This window comes from Pongo pygmaeus, chromosome 1, assembly GCF_028885625.2.
Source record: "Pongo pygmaeus isolate AG05252 chromosome 1, NHGRI_mPonPyg2-v2.0_pri, whole genome shotgun sequence".
NCBI classification, from domain to species: Eukaryota; Metazoa; Chordata; class Mammalia; order Primates; family Hominidae; genus Pongo; species Pongo pygmaeus.
This window is the reverse complement of record NC_072373.2, coordinates 120,087,175-120,105,559: the sequence shown is the minus strand read 5'-3', so window position 1 is coordinate 120,105,559 and position 18,385 is coordinate 120,087,175. Positions and strand designations below refer to the sequence as shown.

At 55.2% G+C, this 18,385-nt stretch overlaps 1 protein-coding gene across 4 annotated transcripts; it reads left to right on the top strand.

The window, feature by feature from the left end:
• The first annotated feature begins 5,827 nt into the window (after positions 1 to 5,827).
• On the top strand, positions 5,828 to 18,063 carry AMPD2 (adenosine monophosphate deaminase 2). 4 transcript variants are annotated; one of them, XM_054437327.2, is made up of 18 exons: positions 5,828 to 6,293; positions 11,312 to 11,442; positions 11,670 to 11,800; positions 12,167 to 12,235; positions 12,326 to 12,434; positions 12,725 to 12,911; positions 13,173 to 13,314; positions 13,427 to 13,516; positions 13,772 to 13,901; positions 14,081 to 14,275; positions 14,362 to 14,493; positions 14,641 to 14,804; positions 15,110 to 15,236; positions 15,328 to 15,491; positions 15,797 to 15,917; positions 16,234 to 16,407; positions 16,698 to 16,808; positions 16,955 to 18,063. In XM_054437327.2, exons 1-18 carry the CDS (start codon positions 6,284 to 6,286, stop codon positions 17,162 to 17,164), a joined length of 2,397 nt encoding a protein of 798 aa, XP_054293302.1. In that variant the 5' UTR covers positions 5,828 to 6,283; the 3' UTR covers positions 17,165 to 18,063. The 4 variants fall into 4 exon arrangements, 3 of the variants coding, with proteins under 3 accessions (XP_054293302.1, XP_054293282.1, XP_054293291.1); XM_054437307.2 differs by lacking the exon at positions 5,828 to 6,293 and adding an exon at positions 6,329 to 7,281; XR_010123814.1 differs by lacking the exons at positions 5,828 to 6,293; positions 15,797 to 15,917 and adding an exon at positions 6,325 to 7,281 and having other exon boundaries at positions 16,955 to 16,993.
• The last annotated feature ends 322 nt before the right edge of the window (positions 18,064 to 18,385 follow it).

Here is an 18,385-nt window from a genome sequence, read left to right as displayed (position 1 = left end):
GACATTTAGGACTCCACAGGTTATACTCCTCTATGCCAATTATTTCAGTTTACTTAAATGAGTGTTGCTGGTGGAGCCTCCTCAGGTGGAGATGTTTTAGAATTTTGTTGCCCAAAATGTGGATCAAGAGCCAGTAACATCAGATCACCCGGAAGCTCATTAGACATGCAGAATCTCAGGCTTTAACCCAGAACTTCTGATTCAGAATCTGCAGTTTAACAAGATCTCAGGTGATTCTAAAGACATTAAAGAGTGGGAAGCACTGCCCTAGGGACCTGTTTTCCGCTAAACTCACCTAATCCTAAGAATCACCTGGGTTGCTGGTTTCTGTGTTTCCTCAAGTCTTAGGTGCCACTGACTAGAAGATCACCCTGCTTTCCGAGATGTTAAAATAGCGTATGTTTTTAAATGGTATGTTAGAATCAAACTCCAGAGCCAGAGAAAATATTTTAAGCTAATACAGGTAGTTATTACGTCTGTGAAGTTTGAAAAACCCTGGCCTGAAACAGTTCTCAACTTTTAGTGTACAGTGGCATTTACCTGGAGAGCTTTTTTAAAAATACTGATTTAATTGGTCTGGAGTGCAGTCCAGGCACAAAGATTTAAAAACGTCCCCAGCTGATTCTAGTGTACAGCCAAGGTGGAGAACTACTGAGGTCGAAGGATGTAATTTGCTCTTTCATTTTAGAGCTGGACTTGTGCAGCAGTGGCCAGTTGGGACTGGGAAGGTCAGGAGTAGAATCTAGGTCTCCCCGCCTATCAGGTACCCTGAGCCATAGCTAATTATCTTCCTCCTTCGCACCACCTTTCAGTGACTGTAGGGGCTGATGGAGAAATAGGCAGCTGCTGAGGTGCTTTCCATGGTAGCCATGTTTTCCCAATCAAATTGGCAAGTCCTTATTGACTTAAGGGAAAACAGGAGAGTCTCTTTGAAATTGTGACTATCTTGGAATCTTGGTTATAAGGTTTCAGTAATTATACCCCACTGCTAGCCCTGCTCTAGCCTACTCACAATACTGGTAACTCACACTGAGGCCAGAGCTATGCTGAAGGCTACACTGTTCAAGGGGCTGCCCGGAACTATTAATAATTATTATGTTATAGTTATTATAATTAATAACTGCTGAACAATGTAAGTGGCTCATACCAGTTAATTATCACAAAAACTGCTATTGTCCCCAATTTACAGACTAGATTAACTGACACTTGAGAGTTAAGTAACTAAAGTCAGCTGGGCACAGTGGCGCACGCCTGTAATCCCAGCACTTTGGGAGGCTGAGGTGGGTGGATCACCTGAGGTCAGGAGTTCCTGGCCAACATGGTGAAATCCCGTATCTACTAAAAATACAAAAATTAGGCCGGGCGTGGTGGCTCACGCCTGTAATCCCAACACTTTGGGAGGCCAAAATGGGCAGATCATCTGAGGACACGAGTTCAAGACAGCCTGGTCAACATGGTGAAACCCTGTCTCTACTTAAAAAACAATACAAAAATTAGCCAGGCATGGTGGCACGCACCTGTAATCCCAGCTACTTGGGAGGCTGAGGCAGGAGAATCACTTGAACCTGGGAGGCGCTGCACTTCAGCCTGGGCAACAGAGCAAGATTCTGTCTCAAAAAAAAAAAAAAAAGAAAAGAAAAAGCCCAGCATGGTGGCATGCACCCAGCTACTTTAGAGATAGAGGCACGAGAATCGCTTGAACCCGGGAGGTGGAGGTTGCAGTGAGCCAAGATTGCGCCACTGCACTCCAACCTGGGTGACAGAGTGAGACTCTGTTTCAAAAACAAAAAAAAAAGTTATATGGCCTAGTAAACAGACAAACCGGTGATCCTTCTTTCTATTACTTCCACATAAGTAGCCAGAGAGAGAAAGCATGAACAAATGCATGAACTCGATAACAGCAGCCCTTGTTAAAGGAACCACTAAGTTGTTTCACACACAGGGAAAGTGGGCTTGTTCCTTTTTCTGCTACTACCTCTGCAAACTTCTGTGCTGCTTCTGCTTTGTTCCCTAACTTACTGGATGGAAGTTCCCCATTCTCACTGCTAAGCTGAGAGGGAACTGCTAGCCCTCGCCTGGCCTGAGAGTACAGATCCATTACTGTGCATACATCATCCTGATGTCTGTGACCTCCTGCCTCTGCCTCTGTCGTCAGTTCCTGTGCCTTTCCTGTGGCTGTCCCACTTTATGATCACATTTACGGACAGTTTCCTGATGAAGTAAATAAGGTATGTAGTGCTAGTTCCATTTTGGAGGTGAGTGAACTGAAGTACAGAAAAGTGATCCTCACGTTAATAAGCAAGTTGGTATCAGAAGCCAAGCCAGAGCTCAAGTGTTTTGATTCACAGCCCTTTATAACCATATCATTTTGAATGAAAAGTAAATCACTGTTTCTTGGTGATTTGGGCATGTTTCCTGAGTTAAGGGATCTGTCTGACATCCATGGTAAGCCTTGTCTTAAGTGAATTGTGGGTAAAGACTTGTCCCAGATGGAGTGGGAGGACATGAAGGATGAGGAACTACCTTCAGGACCTTCCAGTCTGTAGGCAGAGGTGGGGGAAATTCACAGAAAAACAAATTAGTTAAAGGGATACTGCAGTAGTGCTGGGAAATTCAGAGCTGTTTAAGACCTAGCATTCACCCCTGGTAGGAAAGGCAATCAAACACACATCTGACTTTCAGACTGACAAAGTTCTATGGCAGAAGAAAGAAAAGGGTGATTGTGAAATGAATAGACTTTCCACAGAGAAGCAGAATAACAGTGGAAGTGGGAGATAAGCGTTTTGGGGAAAGAAAAGAGCATGAAAAAAAGAGGTAGAGGCACAAGGTACAAGGTGTGCTCAGAGAAGACTGGGACTTTGATGTTACTGGACTGGAGTGAAAGGTGCATGGATGGAGGGTTGGGAGGTGAAGATGAAGACAAGAAAGGGAAATTGGAGCCAGCCAGTGAAGCGCCTTCAATGGCAAGGGGTTTGACTAAAATCCACCGGTGTCTTGTAAACAAGTATAGATGGAAACAGCTGTATGGTGCTATAAACACAATGCTGGGTGACTGAGGTGAGAGGGAGAGGGAGCTGGCTGCTGGGAGAAGCTGAGAAACCAGAGCTGAACAGCTTGTTTCTAGAAGGGCCTAGGCATAAGGTATGGTTTGGGAAATTGCCTTGGCCAAGGACCTTTTTAGAGCTGCAGATATTCTCTCCCAAGTTTAGTATCTGTGAAGATTGTTCTGGCCTAGCTAGGGAGGCAGACATCACAAGTGAGCTGAAGTCCAGAAGCAAAGAAAAGCAGTTCTTCAGAGAAACAGGAGTGCACCATCTTTAGGGAGCTGAGATTCTGGGAGGGCCAGTTAAGGAGCCATGTGGGGAACAGGCTAGGAGGGGAGGAAGCTGTGTTTGGAGCTAGGGAAGATCCCAGAGGCTCAAAGGCGATGAATGTTAAGGCCTCAGTGTGAAAAAAGCCCAGGCCATAGGATGACTCACTCCTTTATTTCCCAAGCTCTGTTCTGCGTAGACAATGAAACCTCACTGAGATTCTTGCTGGTATGGAGTGGGTGGAGGGATTGATGCTTAACCATAATCAGGGCCGACTTCCTAGCAGCAACAATACACCAGATGACCTGGAAATAGGGGAGGGTTGTAGAGTGAAGGGTGTGTTGCAGATGGGACTAGGGGACTAGCATAAAGGGACTAATGAACTGGTTTGCCTGGGCTGGGTGGAGGGCAAGGATTGCCACCTATTGGCTGCTGAGGTAGGTAGGTCTGCATTAAGCAGGATGCTCAAGAGACCTGGCCCAATGCAAGATACTATCTTTAAAACTATGTCAACATTTGCATCTTATCAGAAGATACATGACATTCTATGTAGTTACATGGTGCTTAATTTTTGAGATTCATTTTATTCATTCTTGAGAGTCCATCAGCCTCAAAATCCCTAAGTGCCCCAAGACCAATTCAGTGGGCCATGAATGTAAACAGAATAGTTTAAGTCTGGGGTTAAGACCCAGGGAAGGCTGGGTTGGGGGGACTGTGGAGGCAATTACAGATTTTTACAGATTTTTGTTGATTTCTATCCCCTTGATTATAAAAGTTATGGGTATGTATTACAATTTTTAAAATGCAAATAAATATAAAGAAAATAAATATAACCCATAATTCCATCACTACAGATAATCATTGGTAAACTTGTTGGTGTGTTTCTTTTCTACCCATGTATATCACATAAGTAGGACCATACTGTGTATAGTGTTTTGCATCCATTCTTTTACCTAACTTTATATTGTAAACATTTCCACATCATTAAACATTTCTCCAAGAACAATTTTTAATGGCTGTATTTCATGGTATGAATATTACATAAACATTCCCCTATTGTTCAACCTTTAAAGTATCTAACTTTTCTAAGCAATACACATTGTGGTGCTGAACAACTTTTTGCATACATATTTTTCTGGCAGCTCTTTTTAGAAAAACAACTTCCAGAAAGTTGATTACTCGGTCAAATAATAAGAACCTTTTTGAAAAGTTTGATTCTACATTACCAGATGGCTTTCAGAAAGATTATATCAGTGTTCAAGGCCACCAGTAATGTGTTTGTGCACACGTACGTGTGTGTGTGTCTCCCATCTCACTAACTATACCCTTGCCAACCTGCATTAGCGTTTGTTTTTTGGTTTTTTGTTTTTTAGTCTTTGCTATTTTGATTAGGTAAACCTGGTTATCTCTGTTCTCTTTTTAGTTTTATGGATTCTGTGTGAGGTGAAGAGGCCAAGTTATTTTAAGTTTGTTCAGCGAACAGTAGCCAGGGATCAATGGAAGTGGCACCAGATGCAGGTGGAGAAAAGGGTTCAGGGTCCAGAATCCAGCATGGGGAGACAAGAGGGCGGCAGAGTTTGGGAAGGAACTCTGCTGTGGGAGTGGTAAGAACTGGGAGGAGCCAGACAAACAGCATTAGAACAACTGGGTGAGGCGGGCAAAGGCCTCCCACAAGAGGGAAAATAGGGAAGAGATTAATTCCTGCTAATGCATTTAATTATATTCAGTGAAGTCTTAGGGACTTCCCTCCACAATCCACAAAGGTAGAAAATCCTTTAGGTCGGATTATCTACCCCTTGGCAGTGGGGATGCTTGTTGGATAGGATGTCTGCAGACCCCAGAATGGCTGCAAGTGAATCAACCTGTGAGTGTCAATAGAGAACCAAGGCCAAGGCTAAAGCAATGGTAATACATGAATATTGAGTACTAACTACAGGCCAGGCACAGTTCTAAGCAGTTAACTTATATTAACTCATTTATCTTAGCCACCATATAAAGCAGGTACTCTTACACTCATTTTACAGACGAAATAGAAGCACTGAGAAGTTAGGTAACTTGCCCAGTATCAGTCAGGAAGTAGGTGAAATCTGGATTTGAACCCAGACATTCTGGCTAGAGTTAAAGCTCTTAACCACCAAATACAGAAATGTGGGAAGGGGAGCCAGAATTGCAGGGCACAGCCTCCTACCTACGCCTGCCGGAAGAAAACAGACGACCAAGTGAGATTGCAGGGGCAGGACTTCTGCTTAAAATGAATCCTGGGACAATAATAACAGCTACCTTTCACTGGGCCCTGACTTCGTGCCAGGCACTGTGTAAAGGGACTTTACGTTTAATCTTCACAGTAACCCCTTTGAGTGAGGTACTGTCATTACCCCATCTTACTGATGAGGAAGCTGACGCACGGAACTGGCCCAAGACCTGGGGTCGGCTCAGGCCAGCCCTACCGCGGTGCTGTGGCTGCCCACGTGGCGCCCAGGAAGAGAAAAAAATGGCGAGGCGGGGTCGGCAGGCGGAGGCGGGGCCAGGCGGGGGCGGGGCCAAGGGCCGCAGAGCCTGGCGCGGAGCCGGCGAGATTTTGGTGGGGTCGCACCTGTTGCGTGACTCCCCCACAGTCCGGCCGCGGGAGTCCGACCCTGAATGCCCAGGGAGTGTTGAGAGAAATCTGGACGAGTTCCGAGTCCCGCTCCCTTGGGAGCACGTGGCCTACCAGCCTCTCGATTGCGGGGTTGGGTGGTCGCGACACCGGGGTCGCCTTGAGGCCAGTCCGGCTGCCGAGGTCTGCGGGAGTCCACCTCCGGCCAGCTGGCAATTTTGAAAGACTGCCTTACTTTCCCCATCTCAGTGCCAGGGCAGGGGCCCTTGGAGTGACTTGGCTGGGGTCTGTGGCCGACCCCCCTGCCGTCCCTCAGGACCCGGGCTTTCTGCTGTGCAGACCCTCGTGGGCAGCCTCCCCTCGGAACTCGGGCAGCATGGCCTCAGGTGAGTGTGTGTACGTGTGTTGGAGGGAGGGTCTCTGGGACAGAGAAGTGCTGTGGCCAGGGTGACAAGAGGGTGGGAGTCACAGCACAGCAGCAGGACCTAGGGAAGGCGGTCAGCTCCTCCCAGGAGGGCCTAGGGAGCAGAGCTAGAGTGTGCAGAGACAGAGGAAAAATCCGAAGAGGCTAGGGTCTCTGTCCCAGAGCCCCAGACAAGGGGGTCTCCTGGCCTTCCTGCCTTCCTGGGAGGTAGCTATTTGGCGACGGTGGAATTTTCCCAGGACGGCCCCTCCCTCCTGGGCTGGGATTCTCGGTTCTTCCCCCTCCTCCCAGAGCTGGGCTACCCCCCGGAGCTGAGGGTCAGATGTGGAAGGAAAGTGGGTGCTGGGTTTTCACGGAGTATGCCTGCCCTGCCCCGGGAGGACTGTGTTTGAGCTTGGACTCGCTCGCTGCTGAATTCCTGTTTGTTATTCTTTTTTCTTCCAGGCTAGCTGGAAGGACCAGCTAGCCTGGACTTTGGCTTCTTTGCCCGGGAGCCCTGGCATGATGGGGTGAGGGCTCTTGGTGAGTTAGTGGAGAGCTGGGGGCTGGCTCTTCCCCATCTTCTTTTCTACCCACCCCCTCCCCGCCCCCCGCCAGGCCCAGCCACCATCAGTCACGTCACTCCTGGGACTGAGGAGGGAGGGGAGGGATAAGGGGCAGAGATGGAGGCCCCACTCCCCGAGGTTGCCTAGACAACATGAGAAATCGTGGCCAGGGCCTCTTCCGCCTGCGGAGCCGCTGCTTCCTGCATCAGTCACTCCCGCTGGGGGCGGGGCGGAGGAAGGGGTTGGATGTGGCAGAGCCAGGCCCCAGCCGGTGCCGCTCAGACTCCCCCGCTGTCACCGCCGTGGTCCCAGCCATGGCATCCTATCCATCTGGCTCTGGCAAGCCCAAGGCCAAATATCCCTTTAAGAAGCGGGCCAGCCTGCAGGCCTCCACTGCAGCTCCAGGTGAGTGTGTGCTTCCTGGCCTCAGGATAGATGCTGGGCTCTGTCTTGCCACCTCTCGCCCAAGCTGCTGGTCCCCTCAGGGCCACCTCCTCCGGCATCCTCTCTGTGGTGGTGCCCCTCAACCTCAGTCCCAGGGACAGCCGGCTTGGAAGGTGGGGTGAGGGGTGGCGGGGGCGGGGAGTGGATCTGAGATATCTGTGCCAGGGATGCTGTCCTCTGTCACAAGGAGTGGGCATGGTGTGGGTGCAGCAAGAGGTGTGTATGCACATGTGTCAGCGTGTGCATGTGCTAAGACTGCGTGTGAAGCATGTGTGAATGGAGTGGGGGTGTGTGGGACTGACTGTTTTGTGGACTGGCCACTCTGACTGGCGCCTGTGCCTTTACCAGGCAGGCTTAGGCTGTTCTGTGGCTAGTTCCACTTTTTAGGACCCCACATCTAGATCCGCCTCACTGGGGGTCTGACATCTGGGCACGACCATTGCTGGCTGGCATCCCACAACTGGGGGCTTGACTGTATCTATCGTTTGCTATTTGCTCATTCCTGGTCTATATTGTGAGCCTCCTTAGGAGTATGGGGTGCCCTTGGTCAGGTCCATGCAGGGTTCAGGCTGGGGCTGCTGCCCGCACTGCGTGTGCTTCTGCACCCTTTGGTTCGTCTCTCACTCTAGTAAGCATCTCTGCATCATTTGGAGCAGGTGGTGAGGTGCAGCAGTGCCTGTCTCAGTGAGGGCTTGGCTGCCTGGCTCTGTGCTTGCAGAGGGAAGTCTGCCTGCTGTCTGCTCCCAGGCCTTGTGGCTAAGGAAAGACCCACCCTGACTTTGATGACCAGATCATGCCGACTGCCCCCACCCTTGCAGCTGTCTGTAGCTATAGCCCAATTATCAACCTCCTGTATTTTCTTGTTTCATTGAAGATGCCTGGTGCAAGGTCTCTACTGTCCTCAGGGTGTTCTTTGTGCCCAGGTCTGTGCCATCCAGAAAGGGTATCCCCTGGGTGGGGCCCTTCCTGGCCCTGTTTGGTTCAGCAATAGGGCAACTGATATGGATCTAGCCCAGAGCTGGAGACCCTTCGGTGGTCAGATGGTAAAAGCATCTGATACTTGTGGGGTCAAAGCTGTGAACACCCCTGTGCCTACTGAGGCAGTCCTGGCAGTGTGTGAGGGGCTCCTGGTCGAGAGGGGAGATGGGGTGCTCAGAATCTCAGAGTTGGTGGGAGTGGCTCTGGAGCAGCCCAGTCTGGCTTTTGCTTGACTTCTCCGTAAGTGTGGGTGTACGTGTGTGGTGCTGGCCCCTAGAGAAAGGACCAGTAGGCAGCTGAGTCTTCTAGGCCTGGCCTCTGAGAACGTAGAGGTTACTGCCTGTGTGTCACCTTCAGTGAGCCTGCGGCAGTCCTGGAGAGTGGCCTGGCAGGCTGGGGGGATGGCGCTGGCTGTTGGAATCTGTCCTGCTCACTCCAGGATTGCTGTGGAGCCCGAGACCCCCCCTGCTAGGAGAGGGAGTTGAGATTTGAGCCTTTGACTCAACTCCTGCTGACTCAATATGAACCAGCCATGGAGGTCTGTGGTCGGCCTCCCCTAGATGGAGTTAGAAGTGGTCTGGGGCCATATGTAGGGAGGAGGTGTGTAAAATCAGGGTTCTCGGGCAAGAAAAGATCTTACCCTCTGGGGGTGAGGCAGGTTCCCCTCTTTTCTTCCTCTTCCTACTTTGTCCTTTTCCAAGTAAGAGATAGAGTCACCCCATCTCCACTCCTGCCAAGTTCACTTCACTGCCCTTTACTGGCCTATTGCCTTTGCCCTGCACTGGGCCCAGGGAACCTCCCACTGTCCTCAATGGGCGGGGCTACAAGTAGGATGTATTTTGAGGGTCCCAGGAGTTCATAATTGCAGGCCTTGCCTCAACACAGAGCCTGGTGTTTTGCAGAACACTTGCAGAGCCATTATCTCTGTGAGCCTTATGGCAGTTGTGGCTAGGCAGAGAAGGGACCACTTATCGCCCCACTTGTAGATGAGGACCCAAAGCCTCCCAGAGGTAGGTAGAGACATGCCCAGAAGCAGGAACAGAATCAGACCCATGTCCTCCAAATTCTAGCCCCCTTTCTCCCAAACTTATTCTGGACAGTTTGTCCTGTCCCCGATGATAGGCTTGGATCAGGGGTTGCAGGTCTAGGGGCCTGCAAACCAGCCCCCTGAGCAGCTGGGCAGCGGGGAAGCCTCAGTGACTGGCCCCTACCTAGACTGGGCCATTTCCCCAGCTGCCAGCCAGCTCCTTCTCCAGCAAAGGCCCTGTCTCTCCTGAGGGATGCCATAGTCAGGGCCCAGAGGACAGTGGTGAGCAACAAGGCCACTGCCAGGAAAGGCCAACCTGGGGCTGTGGGTGTGATGAAGAGGGCTGTTCCCCTCCTTTTTCTCCCCTCTTACTCTTTGGCCAGCCAGGCCCTGCCCACTCACTGTCCCCTAGGGCAGTGGATTTTAAGGAGGTTGGCTCCTCCCTGTCGGCCTGCCTTGCCCAAGTCAGCCTACCCTGCTACTTCCACTTAGGAGCCTCACATCTGGCTGGGTCTTCCCTGGCACTGTAGAGGTGGAGGCCCTCTTCGGTTCTGGAGTTCGTCTTATCTCCCAACTCTGATGCTCCTTCCCTTGGTTTCTGGGCTCCCTTGAACTCCCCTAGCTCCGTGCTTATGGCCATCTCAGGGTCTCCCCTGCTTGCAGCTGCACTTGGTACAGCCTGTGCCAGCCCCTGAGGGACTGGCTGCAGCTTCACTGGCAAACAGGCGGGCAAGGGGCACAGGGCTGCTGGCTGGAGCTGCCTGCACTCTGCAGGTAGGGTTCGGCAGGGCCCAGGGTGCGCAGGGGACGGGGTCCTGGATCTGGGGCAGGCCCCTCCCTCTTCCCTTTGTCCAGCTTTGGGACCAGTCCTGGAATATTGGGAAATGGGCGCAGAGACTTTAAGGCCGGCTACCTAGGCAGATCCTGTAATCCTTCCCTAAGCCAGGGTGGAGGGTGCTGGAGGGGAGCACTCCTTACAGCTGGCTGAGAGAGACAGTTTGGGTGTGGAAAGCTTCCCACTGAGGAGCTGGGGCTGCTGAGCCCAGGGAGGGTCCTTCGGGGTAGGCTGGAAGCCTTGGCAGCCCCCATAGACCAGCAGCTTCACGGCCCTCTGGTGCCAGCCTCCTGGTGGTACAGATGGAAAGTCTAGTCTTGATGGAGAAAGACCCCTGGCTTCTGACACTCCCTTCCCCACGGCCCACTGTGGTGCCCCCAGTCCAGATCCTGGGGCCTGAGTGGCATAGACTGTTTATGGCAGTTCCTTTTGGAGGGGCAGGCTAAGGCCAGCCCACATTTTGGCAGCCCTGGGGCCCTGGGGGACAGGGCAGGCCTCCAGGGAGGAGGTAGGGTTCCCTTGCCAACCAGGCCCTCCACTTCCTCTCCTCTTCCCTTGAGGGCTGGTCCCTAGGTCAGAGTTGAGCGGCAGCTGAGGCTTCTCTTGTGCTACACAGGTCTAGGATGTCAGGCACAGGGCCCTGCCCCTTTGAGTGGAGAATCTGCTAGTCCAGGGGCGGGTCTGATCCTGGGTTGCCCGCCCTGGGAGCTGCAGGCTGGGGGTCCCTGGTGTGGCCGCCTGGTCCTTACCAAGCACCTGGTGTGTGTCTCTGAGGGTGTCTGTGTGCGTATGTGCATGTGTGTGCACATGTACACACGTGCACCTGCCTCTGGGAGGTAGTCACGTGGAGATTCTCATGGCCTGAGGGATCAGGCTCTAGTCTCATTTGTGGAGGTAATGAATCTACTCGTTCTAGGGGCAGACTCAGAATCCCCACCCCGAGCCTGGAATGGGTGAGGGGTCCCTGCATTAGAGGTGAGGGTGAGCCCTTTCGGAGCCACATACACAGGCCTACTCTTCAGCTACCGAGGAGGGACTGCCCTCTTTCCCGACCCTGGGCTCTCTTGGGAGCTGGCCTAGGCAGGGCAGGGGCCCAGGGCTTTCAGGGGCTGCCCCTCCACCCTTTGACCCTGGCATCACTGTCTCTGCAGAGGCTCGGGGTGGTCTGGGGGCCCCTCCGCTGCAGTCTGCCCGATCCCTGCCGGGCCCCGCCCCCTGCCTCAAGCACTTCCCGCTCGACCTGCGCACGTCCATGGATGGCAAATGCAAGGAGATCGCCGAGGTATCACCTGGCACCACCCGCACCCTCACCCCGTGTCTCCATGCCCTGCCTCTGCTCCCCACACCCCTCACCTCAGCTGTCCCCTCACCTCACGCTTGGCTGTCTCCTGATCCTCAGCCTCTCCCAGGTACCCCTGGTCCTGCTGCCCTCACCCCATCCCCAGACTCTGTAGGAGAGTGCCCAAGGGCGGAGGGCCAGCCATGCTGACCTTCCTTCCCTCCCCCCAGGAGCTGTTCACCCGCTCACTGGCTGAGAGCGAGCTCCGTAGTGCCCCGTATGAGTTCCCCGAGGAGAGCCCCATTGAACAGCTGGAGGAGCGGAGGCAGCGGCTGGAGCGGCAGATCAGCCAGGATGTCAAGTGAGCCCGGCAGGCAGCTGCTTAGTCTCCCTCCATACCCTTCCAGACCCTTTCAGAGCCCCTTTTCTGCCTCTTTCCCTCGCACCCTGCCTTGGGGGTCTGCACAGGGAGCATAGAGTGGGCTTTGGAGTCCGGCTGCTGGGTTCTGTTCTGTCTTCTAGCCACCGGTGTGGCTGGGTCATGTTGCTTAACTTATGGGTCTGCTTTCTCATCTCTAAAGTGGGTGAGAACAGCACAGGGTTCTGCAGCTCTGCCTTTGAGGATCACATGTGACAACATGTGCACAGCACCTAGTGGGGTGCTGGGACCTGGGAGCAAGGGCCGTCCCTTGGGATCTGCCTGACTTCTCATCCCTCTTGCCTCTAGGCTGGAGCCAGACATCCTGCTTCGGGCCAAGCAAGATTTCCTGAAGACGGACAGTGACTCGGACCTACAGTGAGGAGGGCAGAGGGGCACAGGGGATGCGGAGCTGGAGCCTGCCCTTCTGCCGGCTCTAAACCCCTCCCTTGAATGCACCCCCTGCAGGCTCTACAAGGAACAGGGTGAGGGGCAGGGTGACCGGAGCCTGCGGGAGCGTGATGTGCTGGAACGGGAGTTTCAGCGGGTCACCATCTCTGGGGAGGAGAAGTGTGGGGTAAGCATGGGGTGTATGTGGGGTGAGTCGCCATCACCTATGTCTTAGTGGGTTCCCCCAGCCTGGAGAGCTGGGGGTGGGGGCTGGAGAGGGCGTTTCTCTTTCCAGCAGCTGGAGGGGCAGAGGGGCTGGCTGGGAGCCACTTGATGTGCTGGACCAGGGTGATCTGAGTGTTCCTGGGGGTCAGGGCCTGTGGGAGGTGGGGATAGTTTGGGTTCTAAGATAATGCCTCAGGGAGGAGGCCTCTGAGTCCAAGACTGAGGAGAGTGATCGCATGTCCTCATCTCCAGGTGCCGTTCACAGACCTGCTGGATGCAGCCAAGAGTGTGGTGCGGGCACTCTTCATCCGGGAGAAGTACATGGCCCTGTCCCTGCAGAGCTTCTGCCCCACCACCCGCCGCTACCTGCAGCAGCTGGCTGAAAAGCCTCTGGAGACCCGGACCTATGAACAGGGCCCCGACACCCCTGTGTCTGCTGGTGGGACCCCCCATCTCTGCCCCATGCCATGTGCCCTAGCCTCCTGGGCTTCTCAGCCTGGTGCCTGGGCACCTCTGCCCTGCCTGCCTCTCCCTACACCCAGGATCATTCCAACCTCTTGGTGTACAGGGGTGGAGGTTGGGCAGGAGCTGTCTGACCTACTGGGTCTTCAACATCTCTTGCCCTCTGTGGGGCCTTTGGGTTGGGCAGTGGGTGGCTTGTAAGAGCCCTGCTCTGACTTTACCCTCCTCACCCCTGCAGATGCCCCGGTGCACCCCCCTGCGCTGGAGCAGCACCCGTATGAGCACTGTGAGCCAAGCACCATGCCTGGGGACCTGGGCTTGGGTCTGCGCATGGTGCGGGGTGTGGTGCACGTCTACACCCGCAGGGAACCCGACGAGCAGTAAGAGGGGTGTGGTGTGTGTTGGGGGGATGCAGCGTGGGAGGTTGCATTGGCTTGGAAGAGGCCACAGGGCTCGGCTTGCTCTCCTCACCCAAGCTCCCCTCCATGCCAGTTGCTCAGAGGTGGAGCTGCCATACCCTGACCTGCAGGAATTTGTGGCTGACGTCAATGTGCTGATGGCCCTGATTATCAATGGCCCCATGTGAGTCCCCTGCCATCCCAGACACTTAGCTCACCTCCCAGCCCAGATTCTCCAGCCTCAGTTCTGCCCCAGACTCCCATCACCTGGTGTCTTGCCCTTCCTAGTTGCTGAGCCCTCGACTTCCCCGCAGTCTGCTGCCCTCTTGGCAGCCTCCATCCTTACCCTCCCACCTGCTCCCTCTGATCTACTACCCAAGCCCTCCCCAGGTGCCTCCCTTCAGGGCCTAAGTCCCTGCCTTGTTCTCCTCGTGCCCAGAAAGTCATTCTGCTACCGCCGGCTGCAGTACCTGAGCTCCAAGTTCCAGATGCACGTGCTACTCAATGAGATGAAGGAGCTGGCCGCCCAGAAGAAAGTGCCACATCGAGATTTCTACAACATCCGCAAGGTGGGCCCTCACCCTGTGGCCGTCTCCATGTCCTCATCTCACACCTCTGCCCAGCCTCCCCTTCAAGGGCCAGGCCCCCCACACAGCATCCAGTACAGAGGGTCCTTTCCCATTGCACTGCCCCGGGCCCCAGACCTTCCTGGCCTCTGGTGGATCAGCAGTGCCCTCTTCCTCTCCAGGTGGACACCCACATCCATGCCTCGTCCTGCATGAACCAGAAGCATCTGCTGCGCTTCATCAAGCGGGCGATGAAGCGGCACCTGGAGGAGATTGTGCACGTGGAGCAGGGCCGTGAACAGACGCTGCGGGAGGTCTTTGAGAGCATGAATCTCACGGCCTACGACCTGAGTGTGGACACGCTGGATGTGCATGCGGTCTGTGCCAGTGGCGTGGGCTGTGAGACTGAGTCAGTCAGGGGACCAGGAGTCAGGGGTGACCTGAGCCTTCCCATGTCCCCCAGGACAGGAACACTTTCCATCGCTTTGACAAGTTTAATGCCAAATACAACCCTATTGGGGAGTCCGTCCTCCGAGAGATCTTCATCAAGACGGACAACAGGGTATCTGGGAAGTACTTTGCTCACATCATCAAGGTAAGGAGGCAGCCTTCCCTGCCAAGCCTCGAGCCTGAGGATCTGGGGGCTTTTAGGGGGTGAGACTCAAGGAGGGTGGGCAGATGACCCCCTGAAGAGCTCTGACTTAGCTCACCTCATATCTGACTCAGCTCACCTCATGTCTAGGAGGTGATGTCAGACCTGGAGGAGAGCAAATACCAGAATGCAGAGCTGCGGCTCTCCATTTACGGGCGCTCGAGGGATGAGTGGGACAAGCTGGCGCGCTGGGCCGTCATGCACCGCGTGCACTCCCCCAACGTGCGCTGGCTGGTGCAGGTTCCCCGCCTCTTGTGAGTGTCCCTTGGAGTGGGAGGGGAACCTGTGGGCTCATATTCAAGGGGTCAGGGCCTGCCTCCTGCTCTCCTAGGTTGCCTGAGCCTCTCTTGTCCCTGCCAACCCCTCTGAGTGCAAGGAAGGGCTTCCTGGTCCCATCCATGGTCTGTCCAGCCTGGCCCATCTGGGTATCCTTGCTTTCCCAGTATGGTTCAGATGCGCCCCTGTGCTCTTGGGCCAAGCTCTGACCCTTACTGGCCTGCTGGGTTTCCTCCCACTGGCCCTGACTTGCACATACCTGCATGTTATGTCTCACCTGCAGTGATGTGTACCGTACCAAGGGCCAGCTGGCCAACTTCCAGGAGATGCTGGAGAACATCTTCCTGCCACTGTTCGAGGCCACCGTGCACCCTGCCAGCCACCCGGAACTGCATCTCTTCTTAGAGCACGTGAGCAAGCAGCACAGAGCTGGGTATGGGGAGGGCAGCCGGCTTCACGTCCAGCTGCAGCTCTGGTTCTGACCCCAGGGTTCTGTATTAGGTGGATGGTTTTGACAGCGTGGATGACGAGTCCAAGCCTGAGAACCATGTCTTCAACCTGGAGAGCCCCCTGCCTGAGGCGTGGGTGGAGGAGGACAACCCACCCTATGCCTACTACCTGTACTACACCTTTGCCAACATGGCCATGTTGAACCACCTGCGCAGGTGCCTGCACCACCCTGTGTCTGCTTGCTATGCCGTCTCTCGCCCAACAAATCTTACTCTTGGCACCTTGGGCCAGGGCCACTAGACCTCTGACCCACCTGTTGCCTGGACTAGATGGGTTCTTTCTCTGCCCTTGGAGCTACATCTGTCAACCCTCACAGCCAGTAACCTACCCCGTCCCCCTTATCCCGGGCCTGCATAGTTATTGGCTGGAGGACATATGCGTGTTGGGTGGGGGGTCAGGGGCTCCGGTGAGCCCAGGTGATCCCAGGCTCAGAAGCTGACACCGTCTTCATGTCCCCCAGGCAGAGGGGCTTCCACACGTTTGTGCTGAGGCCACACTGTGGGGAGGCTGGGCCCATCCACCACCTGGTGTCAGCCTTCATGCTGGCTGAGAACATTTCCCACGGGCTCCTTCTGCGCAAGGTCAGGATCTGCACCCCTAGCCTTCCCTCCCAATTGTTCACCTTCCTCTGAACCATTCGGGCCCCTTCAGCAACCGATCCTCCTCCCACCCAGCCCTCATATTGGATTCTGCCTTCCCAATGTAACTACCCTTCCCCACCCCAGCCTTCAGCCTGGGGCCCCAACTTGGATTTTGACTAATTCACCCTTTGCACATCAGGCCAAGCCTGGATTCCCCTCCCCCTGCCCTCTGCTGTGGCCTGGACCCCCAGAACCACTGTGCCCTGCCCAGCCTCGAGGCCACCTGACAGGCCCTCCCTCCCTGTTGCCTGCCCAGGCCCCCGTCCTGCAGTACCTGTACTACCTGGCCCAGATCGGCATCGCCATGTCCCCGCTCAGCAACAACAGCCTCTTCCTCAGCTATCACCGGAATCCGCTACCGGAGTACCTGTCCCGCGGCCTCATGGTCTCCCTGTCCACTGATGATCCCTTGCAGTTCCACTTCACCAAGGTCAGAGCCCAGCAGGCAGCCAGGCGGGCGGGCGTCGCAGGACGCTGGGGTCTCTCGGGTTCGGTGTTGGGGGGAGGGGGGGGGTCTCTCGGGTTGGTGCTGCCCTCTGCTGGTAGAGCATAGCAGGCCAATTGGCAAGTCTTACGGAGTTGAGGGGTTGGGGGGTTGGGGGGTTGGGGGGTTGGGGGGATGGGGGGGCGGGGGTGGGGAGAGCGAGTGGGGAGGCTGGGGAAGGGAGGCAGGGGCAGCTGGCCGGGACGCACTCGTCTGAGGGAACCTGGCCCGTGCAGGAGCCGCTGATGGAGGAGTACAGCATCGCCACCCAGGTGTGGAAGCTCAGCTCCTGCGATATGTGTGAGCTGGCCCGCAACAGCGTGCTCATGAGCGGCTTCTCGCACAAGGTACTACAGCGCCTGCCTGGACCTTGGCATGGCATCACTCCTCTCCTCTGCATTTGGGGTCCTGACCTGTCCCTGGGATGGCTTGGGGTGGGGCATGACCCCTCAGCACTGGCTGCAGCCCTGCCCATTACCCCTGCTCCTTGCAGGTAAAGAGCCACTGGCTGGGACCCAACTATACTAAGGAAGGCCCTGAGGGGAATGACATCCGCCGGACCAACGTGCCAGACATCCGCGTGGGCTACCGCTACGAGACCCTGTGCCAGGAGCTGGCGCTTATCACGCAGGCAGTCCAGAGTGAGATGCTGGAGACCATTCCAGAGGAGGCGGGTATCGCCATGAGCCCAGGGCCTCAGTGAGCCTGGTCCATGAAGTGCCCACCACATCGCAGCACTTTTACCACGTTTTGTCCTCAGACCCCTCCCATGCTGTGTGGTCTCTGCATGTCTCCATTCTTCTGTGTCTCTGTCTTGCATGTCTCCGACCATGTCACTGTCCCTGGGCCACCCAGTGAAAGCAAAGCCTGGGAATCTGCTCACTGTTGTTTGGGCTCAGGTATTGAGCCTGACGGCCCAGGTATTGAGGGCCTCCCCTGCTGGTGGCCCTGTCCTGGGATCCTCAGAAGCCTGACTGTCCTATGGGCTTCTCCAGTGTCCACAGGGGCTTGGGATGGTTGTTGGGGGCTGGCCCCTCTAGCCTTTCAGGTCCTTCCTGGGCAAATCTGAGCCTTGGCCAGGGCCGAAGTTTAGGCCCCTGTCTTGTTCATGTAGCCGAGGGGCAGGTGGGGGACCTGTACACCTCTGCTGTGGGCACGGGGCTGCTGAGGGTCTGTGGAACTCCAGCAGCTCCACACTGGGTAGAGCTGGGCCAAGAGCTCAGTCACAGCCCTGGGCTTCCTGGCCTGAGTGGGTAGACGCAGGCGGCAGAGGTGCTGGACCACATCTCCGCCAAGTCACTGCCCAGCAGCCTTCTCCGTCCTGTCCCCAGCCCATGTGCTCCTTGGGTGTCAGCTTCCTGTGCCTCTGTGGGAGAGGGCAGCTGCCTTGTGTTATATCTGGGGCCATGGTTGCTGCAAGGTCCTGGATCTGCCACTCAACCCCGGGAGTGGTGTTCCCAGTGTGGCTCCCAGAGCTTTGACCAGATCGTGATCCCAGCTGGCCCCTGTGTTGTGTTCTGGACTGAGGCCTTTGCTGTGAACTGCAGTGTTTCATACGACTCATCTTTCCTAGTGCATGAGAAATAAAGATTATTTAAGTAATGAGGCAGGTGGGGTTTCTGTTGGGAGAGGGAACACCGTGGTGGGAGGTGGCTGTGGATGGAGGCACCGTGCATTCTGAGGGGAGGGACTAGGCTTGGGTGATGTGTATGTTGTGCATGTGGAAACTGACAAAGGAAGCTGTGGGAGAGAGGAGATGCCCATTCAACCCTCATCCAGCCTGTCCCCTGTGAGGGGAACACCTAGCCCTGGGTCTGCAGCACATCCCTGTCACACCAGCTTGGGGGCTGGTGTCTGTTTCCCACCTTGTACTTCCTCCCCTCTTCCAGCCTCTGAGGGGATGGCCTGGTAGTTGGGGAATATG